The sequence below is a fragment of the Tinamus guttatus genome, unplaced genomic scaffold (assembly GCF_059628265.1).
Source record: "Tinamus guttatus ecotype Peru unplaced genomic scaffold, ASM5962826v1 Tinamus_guttatus_pri_ptg000123l, whole genome shotgun sequence".
Lineage (NCBI taxonomy): Eukaryota > Metazoa > Chordata > Aves > Tinamiformes > Tinamidae > Tinamus > Tinamus guttatus.
Window position 1 is genome coordinate 2,100,750 of NW_028288657.1, and position 20,062 is coordinate 2,120,811.

The 20,062-nt window shown below is 65.2% G+C and overlaps 1 protein-coding gene across 7 annotated transcripts; it reads left to right on the forward strand.

Annotated features, from left to right (window-relative positions):
• The first annotated feature begins 552 nt into the window (after positions 1 to 552).
• On the forward strand, positions 553 to 19,850 carry CAMK2B (calcium/calmodulin dependent protein kinase II beta). 7 transcript variants are annotated; one of them, XM_088521467.1, is made up of 20 exons: positions 553 to 685; positions 3,177 to 3,271; positions 5,122 to 5,181; positions 6,154 to 6,208; positions 6,292 to 6,357; positions 8,366 to 8,438; positions 9,547 to 9,649; positions 9,744 to 9,827; positions 10,768 to 10,862; positions 11,434 to 11,556; positions 11,642 to 11,725; positions 12,578 to 12,620; positions 13,102 to 13,176; positions 15,358 to 15,398; positions 15,483 to 15,554; positions 15,976 to 16,020; positions 16,304 to 16,352; positions 18,389 to 18,464; positions 18,534 to 18,628; positions 19,599 to 19,850. In XM_088521467.1, the coding sequence occupies exons 1-20, from the start codon at positions 621 to 623 to the stop codon at positions 19,829 to 19,831; spliced, it is 1,632 nt and encodes a 543-aa protein (XP_088377593.1). In that variant the 5' UTR covers positions 553 to 620; the 3' UTR covers positions 19,832 to 19,850. The 7 variants fall into 7 exon arrangements, with proteins under 7 accessions (XP_088377593.1, XP_088377594.1, XP_088377595.1 ...); XM_088521468.1 differs by having other exon boundaries at positions 15,361 to 15,398; XM_088521469.1 differs by lacking the exon at positions 15,976 to 16,020.
• Positions 19,851 to 20,062: the final 212 nt, after the last annotated feature.

A 20,062-nucleotide genomic window follows, 5' to 3' on the forward strand; every position in this document is an offset into this window, starting at 1 on the left:
GTGCCACCTGTTTGGTGCCTCCTGTCACCCTTGGGGACAGCCCGGGGGGCAGTTCGGGTGGGATGGGGGGACCTGGGAGGGGGGTGTCGGGGTATCGAGGTCCTTTAAGGGGGACCTGGATATGGGGGGGCCTTTTGGGGTGGATATGGGGGCTCGGGGGGGTGCGGGCCTCGGGGTCCTTTGGATCTCGGTTCTGCTGGGGCGGATACGGGGTCCTGGGGGGGGTCCCGGGGGGGCTCTGGATCTGGGTGTTTTGGGTACCCGAGGGGGGGGGTGGATATAGGGCTCATCTCGGGTCCCCGCATGGCGGGGGGGGGGGTCACTGCGGATAAGGGGGGGGGATCTGCGACATGGGGGGTTGGCACAAGGGGAGGGACACACGGGGGGGGGGGACACCCCCGCTTTGGGGGGGGGGAGGGGGATCCCTGCCCGCCTCGTGGGCGGGGGCAGCGCCGGAGCCTCCCCCGGCGCCGGCAGCGCCTCCTTCACCCCCCCCCCCCCCCGCCATCCTCCTCCTCCCCCCGCGCCCCCCCCCCCCCCGCGCCCCCCCCCCCGCGCAGGCGGAGCCGGCGCCGCTGCCGCTGTCGCTGCCCGGGCGCTCATTGCGGCGCGGCGGCACCATGGCCACCACCGTGCCCTGCACCCGCTTCACCGACGAGTACCAGCTCTACGAGGAGATCGGCAAGTAAGGGCACGGCCACGGCCACGGCACCGCCGCCGGAACCGGCGGAACCGCCACCGGCACCGGCAGGCGACCCCCCCCCCCCCACCCCTCCCCGCCCGCATCCCCCCCGCCCGCCCCGGCTCTGGGGAGACGTGACGCATTTCCTCGGGGTACCCGGTACCGGCCCCGCTCCCGCACCGGCCCCCCCCCGCCTCCCGGTACCGGCCCCTCACCTGGTACCGGCCCCCCCCGCCTCCCGGTACCGGCCCCCCCGCCTCCCGGTACCGGCCCCTCACCTGGTACCATTCCCCCCCCGCCTCCCGGTATCGGCCCCTCACCTGGCACCGCTCCCCTCCTCCTCCCGGTACCAGTCCCCCCCTCCTCCTCCCGGTGCCGGCCCCGCTCCCGCACCGGCCCCCCCCGCCTCCCGGTACCGGCCCCTCACCTGGTACTGCTCCCCCCTCCCTCCCGGTACCGGTCCCCCCCCTCCTCCTCCCGGTACCGGCCCCTCACCTGGCACTGCTCCCCCCGCTCCCGGTACCGGCCCCCCCTCCTCACGGTACTGCCTCCCCCCACCTCCCGGTACCGGCCCCCAGCCGGTACTGCCCCCCCCTCCTCCTCCCGGTATTGGCGGCCCCCACCCCACCCGGTACCGGCCCCCCCCGACCCATTACCCCCGTATCGGGCCCTCCCCCCACGGCCCCCCTTGCTTCCCCCCCCATCTCCGATCAGGACCCCCCCCCCCCGCCCTCTTCATTCCGGTTGCCCCCCCCGCCCCGCTCCCGTTCCCCCCGGTAATGCCCCCCCCCTCCCCGGTACCGGGCTCCCCCCCGCCCCTTCCCCGGTACCGACCCCCTCCCCGTGCCCCCTCCCGGGCCTGGCGGTGCCGCCTCCTTGGCGGAGCCCCCCACCCTCCCTCAGGCCCTATGGGGACCCCAGCACCCCCATCCCTATAGAGCCCCCCCAGTTCCTCTGCCCCCTGGTCCCTATGGAGCCCCCCAGTACCTATAGAGACCCCCAGTACCTATAGAGACCCCAGTCACTCCAGAACTCCCTCCACGTCCCCTCCAGTCCCTATGGACTCCCTCCCACCCCAGTCCCTAGAGCCCTCTTTACTCCTACGGATCCTCCCATCCCCTATAGAGACCTTCCAGTCCTATATACCGCCCTGGTCCCTACACATCCCTCAGTCCTTATGCCCCCCACCCCGCCTTGTTCCTATAGACCTCCCTAACCCTTGCAGCCCCCCAGGCTCTTATGCTGTCCCCCATCCTTACAGACACCCCCACCCCAATCTCCTGGTCCTTATAGCCCTCACAGTCCTTATAGATCCCCTCTTCCTCCAAACCACCCCCCAGTCCTTACAGATGCCCCCTGCAATCCCTATGGATACTCTGGTCCTTATAGCCGTTCAAGTCCTCCGGACTCCCCCATTCCTTATAGATACCCCCCCACCCTGCCCCAGTCTTTGCAGCCCCTCTGGTCCAGCTCCTCCTCAGTCCCTATCCTATCCATACACCTATACCCCTATAGTCCCTATACGCCCCCATCCTCCTGTCTCCCCCTAGTCCTTACAGATCCTATAGACAGTCCTTATAGACCCCCCCCATTCTCTGCAGATCCTCTGATCCCCTCCTGTCCTTATGTCCCCCCAGACCTTCTAGACCCTCCTCATCATCCAATGTCCCCCCCACCAGTCCTTATAGACTCCTGGGTCCTTATATAACGCCCTGTCCCTCCATACCCCCTCAGTCCCTATAGATCCCAGTCCTGGGGGGGGCTCCCCAGGTCCTTAGAGTCCCTTGTCCCCCCCTTAATGGATATGTTGGGGGGGGGGGGTTGTGCTCCCTTCCCGTTCCCCCCCCCACCTCCCAAATCCATCCCAGCTTGGTTGCCAATAGCAACGCGGTGTCGTTGTCCCCCCGCTGTGTCTCCCCCCCCCCCAGTACCGGGAGCCGAGGGGTAAATGGGGGTGGGTGGGGGGGGGTGCCACTGTCCCCATGCCGGGGGGGGGGGGGGGGACAGGTCCCCAGGTGCCACCCTGCGGTGGCATCGCCCACGGGGCCACCCCGGTGCTGGATGGGGCCGGGGGGAGGAAGCTCCCCCCCGCCCAGGTCCCGACAGGGTGGCCCGATGGTGACAGTGACAGTCATCGGGGGCGGGGGCGGGGGGTGTCACTGGTACCCACAGCCGGGGCCGCCGCCGCCATCCGGGCCACCCGCCGTCCCCATGGCAACGGGTTGCCAGGGCCACATCCTGCTCGTTGTCACCCGTCCTGCCCCAGGGCGCCCCCCCCACCCCTCGCCCCCCCATTTTGGGGTATTGGGGACCCCCCCACGCACCCCTCTCCCCGAGGGGGGGTGCTGAGTCACGCTCGGCACAGCCCGTTTTGGGCCGCCGGGGGTGGGTGCTGAGTCACGAATCGGGGTTGTGCTGAGTCAGCATTGGGGTGGGGGGCTTTTTGGGGTGTCCCCCCCCCACCTTGGTGACCTCCGCTCGCCTCTGGCTCCAGGGGGGCCTTCTCGGTGGTGCGGCGCTGCGTCAAGCTCTGCACCGGCCATGAGTACGCGGCCAAGATCATCAACACCAAAAAACTCTCCGCCAGAGGTAGGCGCCCTGGGGGGGGTCCCCCCGGTTCCGTCCTCGTGTCCCCTCCCTGTCACCCCCCTGGCCTCCGTGTCCCCCCCGCGCGGAACCCCCCCCGAGCGCTGCCCATGGGGGTCACCTTAACTCGTGCTGGTCACCTTCGCTCTGTCCATATCGGCACCCTAAATCTGCCCCGGGGTGTCCTGGGGGCCGCCACGGCACCCTTGGGTGCTCCCTGGGTGCCCACGGGGGACCTGGACCCACGGGTGCTGCGCGCGCTTGTGGTGGGGAGCGTGTGCGTGTGGTGTGAGCATGTCCGTGTGTGTGCACACGCGTGTGCAGGAACGCGTGTGCGTGCGCGGGTTACGCGTGTGAGCATGCAGGTCTGTGCAAACACGCTGGTTTGCACACGGATAGACATGTTCATGCACATGTGAGCCTGCACATCCATGCAAACATGCTGGTTTGCAGGCAGACACACATGTCCATGCACATGTGAGCGTGCACGTCCATGCAAACACACTGGTTTGCACATGGACACGCGTGTTCATGCACCTGTGAGTGTGCACGTCCATGCAAACACACCAATTTGCACGTGTGTTCATGCACATGTGAGCGTGCACATCCATGCAAACACGCTGGTTTGCACATGGACACATGTATCAACATGCATGTGAGCATCAGGCCCATTGCATGTGGACACACGTGTCCATGCGTGTGAGAGTGTGCAAATCCATTGCACGTGGACACATGTATCCACATGCATGTGAGTGTGTAGGTCCATGCAAACACGCTGGTTTGCACAGGGATAGACATGTTCATGCACATTGGAGTGTGCATAGCCATGCAAACACGCTGGTTTGCACATGAACACACGTATCCACATGCATGTGAGCAAGCAGGCCCATTGCATGTGGACACATGTGTCCATGCGTGTGAGAGTGTGCAACTCCATTGCACATGGACACACGTATCAATGTGCATGTCCATGCAAACACACTGGTTTGCACATGGACACACGTATCCACACGCATGTGAGCGTGCAGGTCCATTGCATGTGGACACATGTGTCCATGCGTGTCAGAGTGTGCAACTCCATTGCACATGGACACACGTATCCACACGCATGTGAGCGTGCACGTCCATGAAAACACGCTGGTTTGCACAAGGACACACGTATCAACATGCATGTGAGCAAGCAGGCCCATTGCATGCGGACACATATGTCCATGCGTGTGAGAGTGTGCAACTTCATTGCACAAGGACACATGTATCAATGTGCATGTCCATGCAAACACGCTGGTTTGCACATGGACACACGTATCCACACGCATGTGAGCGTGCAGGTCCATTGCATGTGGACACACGTGTCCATGTGTGTGAGAGTGTGCAAATCCATTGCACGTGGACACACGTATCCACACACATGTGAGCGTGCAGGTCCATTGCACGTGGACACGCGTGTCCACGCGTGTGTGAGCGTGCAGGCCTCACGGGTGACCCTGCCCGTTTGCACGCGCCCACGCAGCCCCGCCTGCGCGTGCCCCTGCACGCTCACACACGCGTGGACACGCGTGTCCACGTGCAATGGACCTGCACGCTCACATGCATGTTGACATGTGTGTCCTTGTGCAAACCAGCGTGTTTGCATGGACGTGCTCCCCACTCGGGGGTGCCCAGGATCGGGGCCGGCCCCACGGCCGGGTCCCCGCGCGCTCGTTGCTGCCGGTCGCGGCGCGGCGCCGCATTGCAGCGGGCTGTGCGCATGCCCCCGCCGCGCGGCCCGGCCCCCACGCGCGCGCGTGCAGCCGGCGCCGCGGGGACGGGTGGCGCGGGCGGTGACGCCGCTAACGGCCCCGTTGCGTCCCCAGACCACCAGAAGCTGGAGCGCGAGGCCCGGATCTGCCGTCTCCTGAAGCACTCCAACATCGGTGAGCGTTGCGCGTCGCGGCGGGGCTGTGGGGTCGCTGCACACGCGCAGCCCCCACGCTTGGGAGCTTGCACAGACCCGCGTGCATGTGTGTGCATGCGTGTCCGCTTCCTCCTGTGCGCACATGCGTGCAGCCAGCGCGCCTTGCGTGTTTGCATGGCCATCCCGTGTGCTCGCTGGGCACACGTGTGCAGTTTGCATGTGTCGCACAAGCTCTGCACATCGTGTGTTTGCATGCATTTACACACGTGTGCATGCTGCGTGCATGTTCCGTGCTTGCATTGAACGAGCGTGTGATACCTGTGCACACACATGCAGTTTGCACACATGCTGCGTGCTTGCATTGCACAAGTGTACAATAGCTGTGCACACGCATGCAGTTTGCATGCATGCTGTGTGCTTGCATTGAACGAGTGTGTGATACCTGTGCACACACATGCAGTTTGCACACATGCTGCGTGCTTGCATTGCACAAGTGTGCAATAACTGTGCACACGCATGCAGTTTGCACGCATGCTGTGTGCTTGCATTGCACATGTCTGTGTGATAACTGCACACGCATGCGAGTTGCACATATGCAGTGAACTTGCATTGCACAAGTGTGTGATACCTGTGCACACGCATGCGGTTTGCACGCATGCTGTGTGCTTGCATTAAACAAGCGTTCAGTAACTGTGCATGCATATGCGGTTTGCACACATGCTGTGTGCTTGCATTAAACAAGTGTGCAATAACCCTGCACAGATACACGGTTTGCACGCATGCTGCGCACTTGCATTGCACAAGTGTGTGCGATACCTGTGCACACACATTGCACAAGTGTGCAATAACCGCACGCGTGCGTTCGGCCTTGCATTGCACAAACGTGCTACCCGTGCAGTTTTCATGCACCATGCGTGTTTGCACATGCACACGCGTGTGCCCCCCCTCTCCACACTTTGGGGGGGGTCTCAGGTGTCCCCTGTCCCCACAGTGCGGCTCCACGACAGCATCTCCGAGGAGGGTTTCCACTACCTCGTGTTTGACCTGTGAGTAGGCGGGGGGCGGAGGGGGGGGGTGCACCCGGACGCCTGGGCCCCTGGTGACCCCCCTGTCCCCGGTGGCCTTGCAGGGTGACCGGCGGGGAGCTCTTCGAGGACATCGTGGCCCGCGAATACTACAGCGAAGCGGACGCCAGGTGAGGGGCCGAGCCCCCCCGGTGCCCCCCCCGTACCCCCTTGTGACCCCCACCCCCGCCCCCGCACCCCCTCTGGGGCAGCTCCGGCAGGGCCGGGGGGGTGGGGGGGGCGCAGGCGCCCGTGTCCGTCCGTCCGTCCCCGTTGTCCGGCCGCCGGCTCCGTCCTGCTGCTTTTGGTGTCACATCACATAAAGCACCCGAAAAGGGGGGGAAACGTCCCCGCGACGTCCCCCCCGGGTCCCCCCCCCCGAGCTGTGGCCCCCCCGCTGAGGCCTGGCGCTGTCGTGCCACCCGTGGGTGCCCCGTGTGCCCGCCGTGTCCCCCGTCCCCCCCCCCGTGGTCTCTGAGCTTTCACGACATTTGTTTCTCCCCTTCTCTCGTTCCCCCCCATCTCCCCCGACTCCGTCCCCGTCCCCCCCATCCGCCCCCCTGTCCCCCTTGTCCCCCCCCGCCATCCCACCCGTCTGTCCGTCCATCCGTCCCGGTCCCGGCTCCCGTCACGTGTTGCCGCCGCTGGGGCTCTGTGCACGTCCGTGTGTCCGTCCGTGTGTCCATCCGTCCCGGCGCTGCCGCCCCCCGCACCCGGCTTCACCCCCCGCCCCGCGCCCCCATCCTGGTGTTTCGCCTCCCGGACCTGGAATCCTGCCCCCCTTGTCCCCAACCTGCCCCTTGTCCCCAACCTCCTCCCTATCCTGCCCCCCATGCCCCAACCTACCCCCCCAACCCGCCCCTCGTCCCCAACCCGCCCCTTGTCCCAATCTACCCCCCCCAACCTGCTCCTTGTCCCCAACCTGCCCCCCAACCTGCCCTTCACCCCCCAACCTGCCCCTTGTCCCTAACCTCCTCCCTCTCCTGCCCCCCATGCCCCAACCTACCCCCTCAACCCACCCCTTATCCTCAACCTGCCCCTTATCCCCAACCCACCCCTCGTCCCCAACCCACCCCTTGTCCCAACCCGCCCCTTGTCCCAACCTACTCCCCCAACCTGCCCCTTGTCCCCAACCTGCCCTTCACCCCTCAACCTGCCCCTTGTCCCCAACCTCCTCCCTATCCTGCCCCCCATGTCCCAACCTACCCCCCCAACCTGCCCCATGTCCCAACCTGCTCCTTGTCCCAACCCACCCCCCAACCTGCCCCTCCCTCCCCAACCTGCCCCCCAACCTCCCCCCATCCCTCCCCTCACCCCCCAACCACTCCCTTCACCCCCAACCCGCCCCCCATCTTGCCCCTCACCCCCTACCTCCCCCTTAACCCCCCACCTCGCCCCCCAACCCACCCCCCATCCAACCCCTCACCCCCCAACCTCCCCCATCCCTCTCCTCCCCCCCAATTGCCCCCTTCCCCCCCGCCCCCCCTCCTGCCCCCCATCCTCCCCCTCGCCCCCAAACATGCCCCCCCCGCCCCCCGTTTTGTTTTGCAGTCACTGTGTCCATCAGCTCTTAGCAAGTTCCTTATAGCCCTTGTGCCCGGGCGCCTGCAGGTCAGTATAACGCAGCCCGGCCCCCCCGGCCCCCCCAGCCCCGGGCCCCCCCCTCAGCCCCCCCATGGCAGCCGCTCATCCCCCCCCTGCTCCTTCCCGCTTTTTGTCTCGTCTCCATCGCCCTCCCCGCACCCCCCACCCTGTGAGTCCTGTCTGGGGGGCCCAGGCGTCCGGGCAGCAGCAGGGATGAGGGATGGGAGGGGTGGGATTTGGGGAGGGGGGGGGGCTGTTTTGGGGCCGCCGGAGGCTCCCACCCATGGGTGCCCTTTGCTGGGATGGGGGGCCAGGAAAGGATGTGTGGGGCGGCAGGGGGGGGACACCCGCAGGTGCCACCCCAGGGTGCCCCCCACTCCCCTCGATATCCCCCAAATGGCCCCGATTTGAAGAAAAGCGCCTCGAGCACCCATGGGTGCCGGGCGGGGGCTCGTGCCGGAGCGGGGCTGTCCCGTGCTGTCCCATGGGTGCTTTCCTGTCCCCCCCCCCCCAAAAGTGTCCCCGCGCTCAGCGTCCCCGCGGCCTTTCCCGCAGCCACTGCATCCAGCAGATCCTGGAGGCCGTGCTGCACTGTCACCAAATGGGGGTCGTCCACCGGGACCTCAAGGTGAGCGTGGGGACACCGGGTCCCCCGTTATGGGGGTGACATGGGGGGGTCGTGCCGGGCTCTGGGATGTGGCGCTGGAGTCGGGATGTGGCATCGTGCAGGGATGCAGGGATGGAGCTGGGCTATGGGGTACCACATTGTGGCAGGACACACTGATGGAGCTGGGCTATGGGATCATCCCGGGATGCAGGGATGGAAATGGAGATGGAACTGGGATGGGGCTATGGATTTGTGCTGGGATGCAGTGATGGAGCCTGGCTATGGGATCATCCCAGGATGCAGTGATGGAGCTGGGCTATGGGATCATCCCGGGATGCAGGGATGGAGCTGGGCTATAGGATCATCCCGGGATGCAGGGATGGAGCCTGGCTATGGGATCATCCCAGGATGCAGGGATGGAGCTGGGCTATGGGATCATCCCGGGATGCAGGGATGGAGCTGGGCTATAGGATCATCCCAGGATGCAGGGATGGAGCCTGGCTATGGGATCATCCCAGGACATGCTGATGGAGCTGGGCTATGGGATCATCCCGGGATGCAGGGATGGAGCTGGGCTATGGGATCATCCCAGGACATGCTGATGGAGCTGGGCTATGGGATCATCCCGGGATGCGGTGATGGAGCTGGGGTATGGGATCATCCTGGGATGTGATGGTGGAGCTTGGCTAGGGGATCATCCCAGGATATGGTGATGGTGCCAGGCTATGGGATTATCCTGGGATGTGATAATGGAGCTGGGCTGTGGATTTGTGCTGGGATGCAGTGGTGGAGCTGGTAGCTGGGCTCCCGCTGGGATGCAGTAGGAGAGTTGGGATATGGAGGCCGGCCAGGATGGAGCTGGGATGTGGGTGTTCGGATGCAGCGGTGGCTCCTGCCGAGCCACCGGGATGGGACCGGGACACACGGTGTCCTGGGCCACCGGGCCATGGGAAGGCTCCATCCCCCCCACATTGGCCTCAATTCGGGGCTGGACACACGCGCGGCGATGATGATGATGACGATGGCGATGAGGAGGGTTTAGCTGGGTGGGGGAGGCCCCAACAACTCAAGCCCCCGCGTCCCTCTCCGCCATCCCTCCCGCTCCGCCGCGTCCCTCCTCCGACGGCAGCCGGAGAACCTGCTCCTGGCCAGCAAGTGCAAAGGGGCGGCCGTGAAACTCGCCGACTTCGGCCTCGCCATCGAGGTGCAGGGCGACCAGCAGGCCTGGTTCGGTGAGTGCCCGCGCGCCGCTCCGCTCCGCTCCGCTCCGTGCCGCTCCGCTCCGCGCGGCGTTCCCGCTCACTCCGGCCTCCCGCTCCGGCGCAGGCTTCGCCGGCACGCCCGGATACCTCTCTCCCGAGGTCCTGCGCAAAGAAGCCTACGGCAAACCGGTGGATATCTGGGCATGCGGTAGGAGCCGGCCCCATCCCAGTTCCTATCCCTGTTCCATCTTCGTCCCCATCTCTGTCTCCGGGCGAGTTCTCATCCCAGTTCCTATCCTGGTCCTTGCCTTTCCCCACCCTGGTCCCATCCCTTTCCCTATCACCGTCCCCATCCCAGTTCTCATCCCATCCCTGTCTTTGCCTCATCCCCTTCCCTGTCCCCTTCCCAGTCTCCATCCCAATCCCAGTCCTTTCCCCATCCTCCGCTCCAGTCCACATCCCATCCCAATCCCATTGCTCCCCCCATCTCAGTCCCTCCCTGCTCCCCATCCTGGTCCCATCCCAATTCCCATCACGGACCCCATCCCTGTTCCCATCCTATCCCAGTCCCATCCCCATTTCCGTCCCAGCTCCGACCCATCCCAATCCCCATCCCAGCCTTTACCCATGTCCCCATCCCAGTTCCATCTCCGTTTCCATCCTAGCTCCTACCCATCCTAATCCCCATCCCAGTCCCATCCCCATTTCCGTCCCAGCTCCGACCCATCCCAATCCCCATCCCAGCCTTTACCCATGTCCCCATCCCAGTTCCATCTCCATTTCCATCCCAGCTCCTACCCATCCTAATCCCCATCCCAGTCCCATCCCCATTTCCATCCTAGCTCCGACCCATCCCAATCCCCATCCCAGTCCCATCCCCATTTCCATCCCAGCTCCTACCCATCCCAATCCCCATCCCAGCCCTTACCCATGTCCCCATCCCAGTCCCATCCCCATTTCTACCCTAGCCCTCATCCATATCCCCATCCTGTCCCTCATCCATATCCCCATCCCATTTCCACCCCAATCCGCGCCCCTTCCCCGTCATTTCCACCCTCTCCCCGGGCACCGCTCGTCCTCGGCGGCGCCATCCCGGCCTCCTCCGGCCTCCGCCCCGGCCTCCTCACCGCGCTCCCCCGTCGCCGCAGGCGTCATCCTCTACATCCTGCTCGTGGGCTACCCGCCGTTCTGGGACGAGGACCAGCACAAGCTCTACCAGCAGATCAAGGCCGGCGCCTACGACGTAAGTGCCCGGGCGCCGCGCGGGCGCCGCCTCCGAAGACTGGCCTCATATCTCCACGCACGGCGCCCGGAGGCAGCGGGGGCCAGTCCCGAGCCCGGCTCCAGTGGGTATCTCCGCGCCTCTCCCCCCCGGGGACGCCTGTGTCGCTCTGTCCTTCCTCTTGGTCCCCCCCCTTTCTTCGCTGTCCCCCGGCTCTGTCGCTCCCGGCTCTTCTCCGGCTGCCACCGTCGCCTCCTCCTCTTCCTCCCGGAGCCATCCCCGACCCCGCCGCCCGCGGGGGCTCGCTCGCTCGCTCCGGTCTTTTCCGTGCCTCCCGGAGGCCGTTTTTCCGCTTCTCCGCGCGCGCAGGGGAGGGCGGGAGTGGGACGTTAACTCTGGAACCTAATGATGGACCTCACGAGCAACGCCGCAGGGGCTCAGCGGGTGCCTTGGCCGCATCTCCAGTGGCCCAGGGGGTGCGTGGGGAGGCCGAGGGACGCGGCCGTCCCTCTCCTCCTGCTGTGGGGTCGCCATTCCCAATCCGTGACCGGCTCCCGGCCACCCCCGTCCCTCTTTTGTGTCTCGCCCGCAGTTCCCGTCTCCCGAGTGGGACACGGTGACCCCCGAAGCGAAGAACCTCATCAACCAGATGCTGACCATCAACCCCGCCAAGCGCATCACAGCCCACGAGGCCCTCAAGCACCCGTGGGTCTGCGTAAGTAGCGGCCGCCCGCGCCGGGGACGTCGCCGCGGCTGCCCGCGCGGCCCCTGCGCGCGCTCACGCGTCCCCCTTCCCGCAGCAACGCTCCACCGTGGCCTCCATGATGCACAGGCAGGAGACGGTCGAGTGCCTGAAGAAGTTCAACGCGCGGAGGAAGCTCAAGGTGAGATCCCCGGAGCCTTCGCGGGCACGGACCCGTCCTGGTCGTGTCCTGGGGCGTCTCCATGAGGATCAGGGCCATCCCGGTGGTGTCCAGGGTGGCGTGGTCCTGTCCTGGCCATGTCCCAGTTCTTCTCCGTGTAGGCAGCTCCCATCCTGGTCATTCCCAGAGCAGCATGGTCCCATCCTGGCCGTGTCCCAGTTCTTCTCTATGTAGCCAGGTCCCATTCTGGCCATTCCCAGGGTGGTACGGTCCCATCCTGGCCATGTCCCAGTTCTCCATGTAGCCAGGTCCCATCCTGGCCATGTTCTGGTCCCTTTCCATGTAGCCAGGCCCCATCCTGGCCATTCCCAGGGTGGCATGGTCCCATCCTGGCCATGTCCCAGTTCTCCATGTAGCCAGGTCCCATCCTGGCCATGTTCTGGTCCCTTTCCATGTAGCCAGGCCCCATCCTGGCCATTCCCAGGGTGGCATGGTCCTATCCTGGCCATGTTCTGGTCCCTTTCTATGTAGTCAGGTCGCATCCTGGCCATTCCTGGGCTGGCATGGTCCCATCCTGGCCATGTCCCAGTTCTTGTCCATGTAGCCAGGTCCCATCCTGGCCATGTTCTGGTCCCTTTCCATGTAGCCGGCTCCCATCCTGGCCATTCCCAGGGTGGTACGGTCCCATCCTGGCCATGTTCTGGTCCCTTTCCATGTAGCCAGGTCCCATCCTGGCCATTCCCAGAGCAGCATGGTCCCATCCTGGCCATGTCCCAGTTCTTCTCCATGTAGGCAGCTCCCACCCTGGCCATTCCTGGCCGTGTCCCGCTCCCTCTCCATGCAACAATCCCATCCTGGCCGTTCCCGTTGCAGGGCGCCATCCTCACCACCATGCTGGCCACGCGGAACTTCTCGGGTGAGTCCCCGCGCGCGGCCCCCCGGGCTGAGCCCCGGCGCGCTCGTGACACCTGCCTCCCCCACACTCTCCTTCTCTCTTTCTCTCTCTTAACTCCACTTTTTTTCTCCTTTATGACTATTATTATTATTTCCCCCCCCTCATCGGCGAGAGGACGGTGCCGACCCCATTCCTTACCCCCCCCCCGAATCCCCCCACAGCTGGAAAAACAGGGGGGGGCCCTAAAAGCCGGTGCCCCCCCCACCCCAGCCCCCCCCAGCAGCATCCCGACGGCGCAGGTAGCCCCCCCACCCCGCGGGGGGGCACGGGGATATTTGGGGGGGGGGGTAACACTGGATGGGGGGGGGTCCTCTCCGCACCCGCCACCTCTAACAGCCTTTTATGTATTTTTTTGTCTTGGTTTTTTTTCCTCCGTTTTGTCCTCCTTCCGCCTCCTTTCTTTCTCTCTGTCCCCCCCCCCGGCCCCGCGCGGCCCCCCCAGTGGGCAGACAGACCACCGCGCCTCCTACCATGTCCGCGGCCGCCGCCGGGGCCCCCCTGGGGCTGGTGGAACAAGGTAGACGCCGTCCGCAAGGGACCCCCCCTCTCACCTTGGATCCCCCCCCATCCCAAGCCCTCGTATGGCCCCCCCCAGGCCGCCGTCTTGCTTGCCTTCTGGTCTCCCCGTCTGTCCGGCCTTCCTCCTCCTCCTCCTCGCTCCCGGTGTCCCCGCGCCGTTCCCAGCTCCGTGGAAATGGGAGCGCATGCGTTGCATCCCCCCCCCCCATGCACAATCCGCCTGCTGGCACCATGTCCCCTATGTCCCCCCACCCTCCCCAGCATGGTGTCCCCCCCCCCGCCCCGGCTTGTTGTCACCGTGTCCCCTCCGCCCCAGCAGTGCGGTCCCCGGGGCTGCCACCTTCGGCACCCCCTCCCCAACAATGTCACCATGGCCCCCCCCCCCCCGCCATTGCCCCTCTCTGTCACTCTGGGGTGGGGGGGGGACATGGACACGCGAAGCTTTTGTCCCTCAAGGGACATCGCTTCTGCCACCCCCCCAAATTGGGCCCTCCGTCCCCCAATGGCACCTGCTGCTTCATGGGGGGGGAACCCCCATATTCCCCCCCTCCCCTTGGCATAAAGTACCTGGAAAGGGGGGGACTTTTTGCCTGGATGAAATTGGGGGGGGGGGGTTGTCCCCCCCCCCCTTGCGGGTGCATCCCCCCCCCCCCCCGCATGGCATGGACAGGGCGGGGGGGACGCGGGGACCGGCCGCATGTCCCCAGCCGGTCCCCAGCACGGGTGTCCCCCCCGCCCGCGCCTGGTGCCCCCCCCCCCGTCCCCGCATGGCCCCCCCCGTTCCCCCCACCCCGAGGTGCAGCCGGTGTTTGTGTCGCCGCGAAACACCCGGCGGGTCTGAAACCAAAACCAGGCAAAATCAGCCCAAAATGCAGCAAAACGGAGCCCTCCCTGAACGCGCCCCAAAAGAAGGTGGGGGGGCATCTCTCTGCCCCCCCCCCCCAAAGCCATCGTCCCCGTCCCCTGGTTTAACCCCCTGCTCCCAGCTCCCGGCTCCGCTTTCGGAGGAGGGAGCCGGAGCCTCCCCGGCTGCCGGAGACGTCACCCCGTGTCCTGCTGCCGAGGGGACACCGGGATGGGGGTGTCCCCTCCCGCCCCCCATCCCCGTCCTTCCCCCCCACCCCAGGGACCCGTCCCACCACCCGCTCCGAGGCCGCCCTGTCCTCAGTGTCACCCGGACGGCCCTTGGTGTCACCCGGACGGTCCTCGGTGTCACCCGGAGGGTGCCCGGTTGTCACCAAGAAGGTGTCACCCCTCCAGCAGCCCCAAGGCGCCTCCTGGCAGCTGTGGGGACACCCTGACCCCAAAGCCACTTTGTCACCAGCTCCCGCCGCCTCCGTCCCCCTGTGCCACCCTCGCTGGTGGCAGCCCCAGGCCACCTCCATCCCCGTGTCCCCAGAAAGGCTCCGTGCAGCAGCGCCAGCTGCCAGCGCCGCTGTCCCCATGTCAGGGTCACCGTCACGTTGTCCCCTCCCAATGCCAAGTGACAACCCCGGCTGTCAATCCCAAGCCCGGAGCAGCCGCTGCTGCGTCCCCCCCACATCCCCATCCCAGCAGAGCTCAGGGACATCCCGGCAGCCCCGAGGCCAGGGTGACGGGCAGGACGAGGGCCCGATCCTGGGGGTGCCACGTGCCCCCTCGCCAGCTGCGGGCGCCGTCCCGGTGCCCCCGGCGGCTTCGCCTCCTACCTGAACTCAACGCATCTTTTCTTCTTCTTTTTGTTCTTTTCTTATTGTTTTCTTCTGCTTTTTTTCCTCCTTTTCCTCTTTTTCTCCTATTTTCCCTCTTTCTCTCACCGCCCCCCCCCCGTGCCCCCCCCACCTCTCTCGCTTTCCTCTGTACATTCCTCCAAGGTAAGTGGCCGCGGGGATGGGATTGGGGACAGCCCCCGGTGTCCCCAGTCCCGATGCCGCAGCCCCTCGGTGCAGGGGGTGACAATGACATTGGCTTGGGGACACTTTTATGTCCCCCCCGCCCCGCCGTGACGGTGCCACCCCCCCCGGCACCAGCGGGGCCGGGGCCGCACGGAAGGGCCTGGGGACACCGGCTGTGCGGGGGGGGTGGCGGGGGACACGGTGGTGGGGGTGACACCGGGCAGGGCTTGGGGACACCCGCGCTGTCACACGGGGGTGTCGCGGCGCCGGGCGCTAACGCGGTGCTTTCCCCCCCCCCGCCGCAGCAGCGAAGAGTTTGCTCAACAAGAAGGCGGACGGCGTCAAGGTGAGCGGTGACACCGGTGACACCGTGTCCCCCCCGACCCAGGTGACACCTCTTACCCCCCAAATAAACCCCCCTTTTCTGCAGCCGCAGACCAACAGCACCAAAGGCAGCGCCGGTGTCACCAGCCCCAAGGGCACCCTGCCACCCGCCGCCCTGGTAGGTGCCCGCCGTGGGGGGGACATCGGGGCTGATATGGGGACAATGGGGACACATCGGGGACGGGAGCGGGCAGGGGGACAGACACACGGACACGCGTTAGGGCCAGGCCCCCCCCTCGCCTCCATCCCATCCCATCCATCGCCGCAAACGGTAGGTGCCCCCCCCCCGTATTGCAGCACCCCGGGGTGCTGCTCCGCTCAGCGCTCCCTCCTCTTCCTCTCTGCCTATTAAACCCATCCGCCTGCCGCTCGACTAACCGCTCTCCGCTTCTCTCCCCTCCTTGTCCCCGTCCTTGTCCCCGTCCCCGCTCCGGGTCCCCATCCGCGTGCCCCCCCCCGGCTCCGCTGTGCCCCCCGCCCGCTCTCGCTCTTCCTCCCTCTCTCTCCTCCTCTCTCCTCTGTCTTTCTTCCTCCTATAGGAACCTCAAACTACTGTTATTCATAACCCCGTGGACGGCATCAAGGTATCGCTGCCTCGCTTCCCTTCTCGGCCACCCACCCGGGACCCCCCCTTGCCCCGGTGGGGGGCCTCGTTAGCCCCCGCGGCCTCGTTAGGCGGCAGCTCTCGCGCGCATCCGGCCTCCGCTTTCCGCCTCCATCGCTCCCATGCCCGTCCCACCGCCCAGCATCACCCCCCCCAAAATCCCAGGATTCCCCCCCCGCGGTTGGGGGCTGCGGAGCGCCGGGCTCCGGCCCCGCTCCGGCCCCTCGTGACTCTCTGTCCCCTCCGCGCGGTGCCGCGGGCAGGAGTCCTCGGACAGCACCAACACCACCATCGAGGATGAGGACACCAAAGGTAGCGGGCGGGTGACGGGGTGGTGCTGGGATGCACTGGGAGTTGTTGCATTGCAGTGGGATTGCACTGGGATCGAGCTGGGATGCACTGGGAGTCATTGCGTTGCAGTGGGATTGCACTGGGATGCCTTGCAATGTCCTGGGATGCCTTGCAATGTCCTGGGATGCCTTGCAGTGCACTGTGATGGTGCTGGGATGCACTGGAGGGCACTGGGAATCATTGCGTTGCAGTGGGATTGCACTGGGGTTGTGCTGGGATGCACTGGGAGTCATTGTGTTCTAGTGGGATTGCACCAGGATGCATTGCAATGTCCTGGGATGCCATGCAGGGCACTGCGATGGTGCTGGGATGCACTGCAGGGCACTGGGAGTCATTGCATTGCAGTGGGATTGCATTGCATTGCAGTGGGATTGCACCGGGATGCATTGCAATGTCTTGGGATGCCTTGCAGGGCACTGCAATGGTGCTGGGGTGCATTGCAGTGCATTGGGAGTCATTGCATTGCAGTGGGATTGCACCAGGATGCATTGCAATGTCTTGGGATGCCTTGCAGGGCACTGCAATGGTGCTGGGGTGCATTGCAGTGCATTGAGAGTCATTGCATTGCAGTGGGATTGCACCAGGATGCATTGCAATGTCCTGGGATGCCATGCAGGGCACTGTGATGGTGCTGGGATGCATTGTAGTGCACTGGGAGTCATTGCATTGCAGTGGGATTGCATTGCATTGCAGTGGGATTGCACTGGGATGCATTGCAACGTGCTGGGACGCCTTGCAGGGCACTGCGATGGTGCTGGGGTGCATTGCAGTGCACTGGGAGTCATTGCATTGCAGTGGGATTGCGCTGGGATGCATTGCAATGCACAGGGATGGCCCTGGGTTGCACTGCAGTGCACTGGGATTGCACCGGGATGCATTGCCATGTCCTGGGGTGCCTTGCAGTGCACTGGGGTACATTGCAGTGCACTGGGACAGCACTTGGGTTGGCTTGGGTTAGATTGCAATGCGCTAGGATACACTGGGAGGGCACTGGGATGTATTGCAATGCACTGGGGTACATTGCAGTGCACTGAGATGGCACTGGGAAGCTTTGCAGTGCATGGGAATTGCCCTGGGAGGGGTCTCAATGCACTGGGAGGGCCTTGGATGCATTGCAGTGCCCTGGGATATCCCTGCATGCACTGCCGTGAACTGGGATGCACTGGAATGACCCTGGGATGCACTGCAACGCACTGGAGGGGCACTGGGATGGTACCAGGATGAACTGGAGGGGGGCACGGGAATGCATTGGAATGGCACTGGGATGCATCAAGATGCACTGAAGCGGCGCTGGAATGCACTGAGATACATTGCAATGCACTGGGATGCACTGGGATGGAACTGGGAGGCACCTCCTGCAATTCCCCACATCCCAACTGTCCCCACGTCCCTGTCCCCACATCCCTCCTGGCCCTGTGTCCTCCCATCTCTGCATCCCCTGGGTCCCCACATGTCCCATCCCCACCTCCCTCCTGGCCCCATGGCCCCATCTGGGGCCCTCCATCATCTTCCTCCTCCCTCCATCACCTTCTTCTCCCCTCTATGACCTTCCTCCTTCATCATCTTCCTCCTTCCTCCATCCCCTTCCTCTCCCTCCCCTCCATCCCCTTCCTCCCCCCTCCATCCCCTTCCTCCCCCCTCCATCCCCTTCCTCCCCCCTCCATCCTCTTCCTCCCCCCTCCATCCCCTCCATCCCCTTCCTCCCCCCTCCATCCCCTCCATCACCTTCCTCCTCCTCCCTCCATCACCTTCCTCCTCCCCCCTCCATCGTCTTCCTCCTCCCCCCCTCCATCGTCTTCCTCCTCCCCCCTCCATCGTCTTCCTCCTCCTCCCTCCATCGTCTTCCTCCTCCCCCCTCCATCCATCATCTTCATCCTCCCTCATCTTCCTCCCCCTCCCTCCCCGCTCCGTCCCCTCTGGCCGCCGTGGGGGCCGGGCAGGGCTGGGGGTGGCCGGGGGTGGCCGGTGGCCGCAGCCTGGCCCCGCGCTGTCCCCAGCCCGCAAGCAGGAGATCATCAAGATCACGGAGCAGCTCATCGAGGCCGTCAACAACGGTGACTTCGAGGCCTACGCGTGAGTGCGTCCCCGGGGAGGGGTCCGGGGGACGGTTGGGGACCGGCCTCACGCGCCGTCCCCTTGCAGGAAGATCTGCGACCCGGGACTCACCTCCTTCGAGCCCGAGGCCCTGGGCAACCTGGTGGAGGGCATGGACTTCCACCGCTTCTACTTCGAGAACTGTGAGCGCCCCCGTCACGCGGCCACGGCGGCTCTGGGCTGTCCCCTGCCTGTCCCCCTGCCCGTCCCCATGCCCGTCCCGCCTGTCTTTCTGCTGCCCCCCTGTCTGTCCGTCCTGTCCATCCTCCTGCCCGTCCTGCTGCTCTGTCCCACCTAGCCCCATCTCTCCTGCTTCTCTCTTGTCTGTCCTGCTGGCCTCCCTCTTCCTCCATCCAACCTGTCTGTCCCCCTGCTTGTCTGTCCATCCATCCATCCACCCACCCATTCCATCCATCCATCCACCCATCAATCCATGCATCCATCCATCCCATCCGGCTGTCCCTCCCTTCTGTCCATCCCACCCATCCATCCATCCATCCATTCCGTCCGGCTGTCCATCCTATCCCACCCACTCATCCATCCATCCATCCATCCCATCCATCCACCCACCCCTTCCGGCCGTCCATCCCGTCTGTCCATCCTACCCACCCATCCATCCACCCATCCATCCCATCCATCCATTCCATCCAGCTGTCCATCCCATCCCACTCACTCATCCATCCATCCATCCATGCATCCAATCTGGCTGTCCATCCTGTCTGTCTATCCCATCCATTTGTCCATCCCGCCTGGCCCATCCATCCATCCATCCCATCCATCCACCCACCCATCCATCCTTCTCTCCATCCCACCAATCCATTCATCCACCCATACGTCCATCCCATCTGGCTGTCCATCCCATCCGTCCATCCCATCCATCCATCCCATCCATCCACCCCATCCACCCACCCATCCACCCACCCATCCATCCATCCATCCATCCTTCTCTCCATCCCACCAACCCATCCATCCACCCATACGTCCATCCCATCTGGCTGTCCATCCCACCCATCCATCCACCCATCCCACCCATCCCATCCACCCACCCACCCATCCCGCCCACCCCTCCTCCCCGCGGTGCTCCCGCGGGCGCTCAGGCCGCGCGTCCCGCAGTGCTCTCCAAGAACAACAAGCCGATCCACACGACCATCCTGAACCCGCACGTGCACGTGATCGGCGAGGACGCCGCCTGCATCGCCTACATCCGCCTCACGCAGTACCTGGACGGCCAGGGCCGCCGCCGCACCAGCCAGTCGGAGGAGACGCGCGTGTGGCACCGCCGCGACGGCAAGTGGCAGAACGTCCATTTCCACTGCTCGGGGGCGCCCGTGGCCCCGCTCCAGTGAAGGTGAGGCCGGAGCGCGGCGCCGGGAGCGGGGATGGAGCGCGGCCGCGGATGAGCTGGGATGGGGGGATGCTCGGGCGTACGGGACTGGGTGTGGGATGGCTGAGATGGGATGTGGGGTGCTCCGGCACCTTGGATTGGATGTGGGATGTCTGGATGTCCAAAGAGGGATGGGGGATGCTCCGGCACCTGGGATTGGATGTGGAATGCTTGGATGTCTGAGCTGGGTTGT

Bases quoted from the DNA above. Each gene is read 5' to 3' on its own strand.
- CAMK2B (XM_088521467.1), top strand. From the start codon at position 621: ATGGCCACCACCGTGCCCTGCACCCGCTTCACCGACGAGTACCAGCTC. The intron at 11,557-11,641 runs GTAAGTAGCGGC...CCCTTCCCGCAG, and splicing joins TCAAGCACCCGTGGGTCTGC to CAACGCTCCACCGTGGCCTC. The intron at 12,621-13,101 runs GTGAGTCCCCGC...CGGCCCCCCCAG, and splicing joins GGCCACGCGGAACTTCTCGG to TGGGCAGACAGACCACCGCG.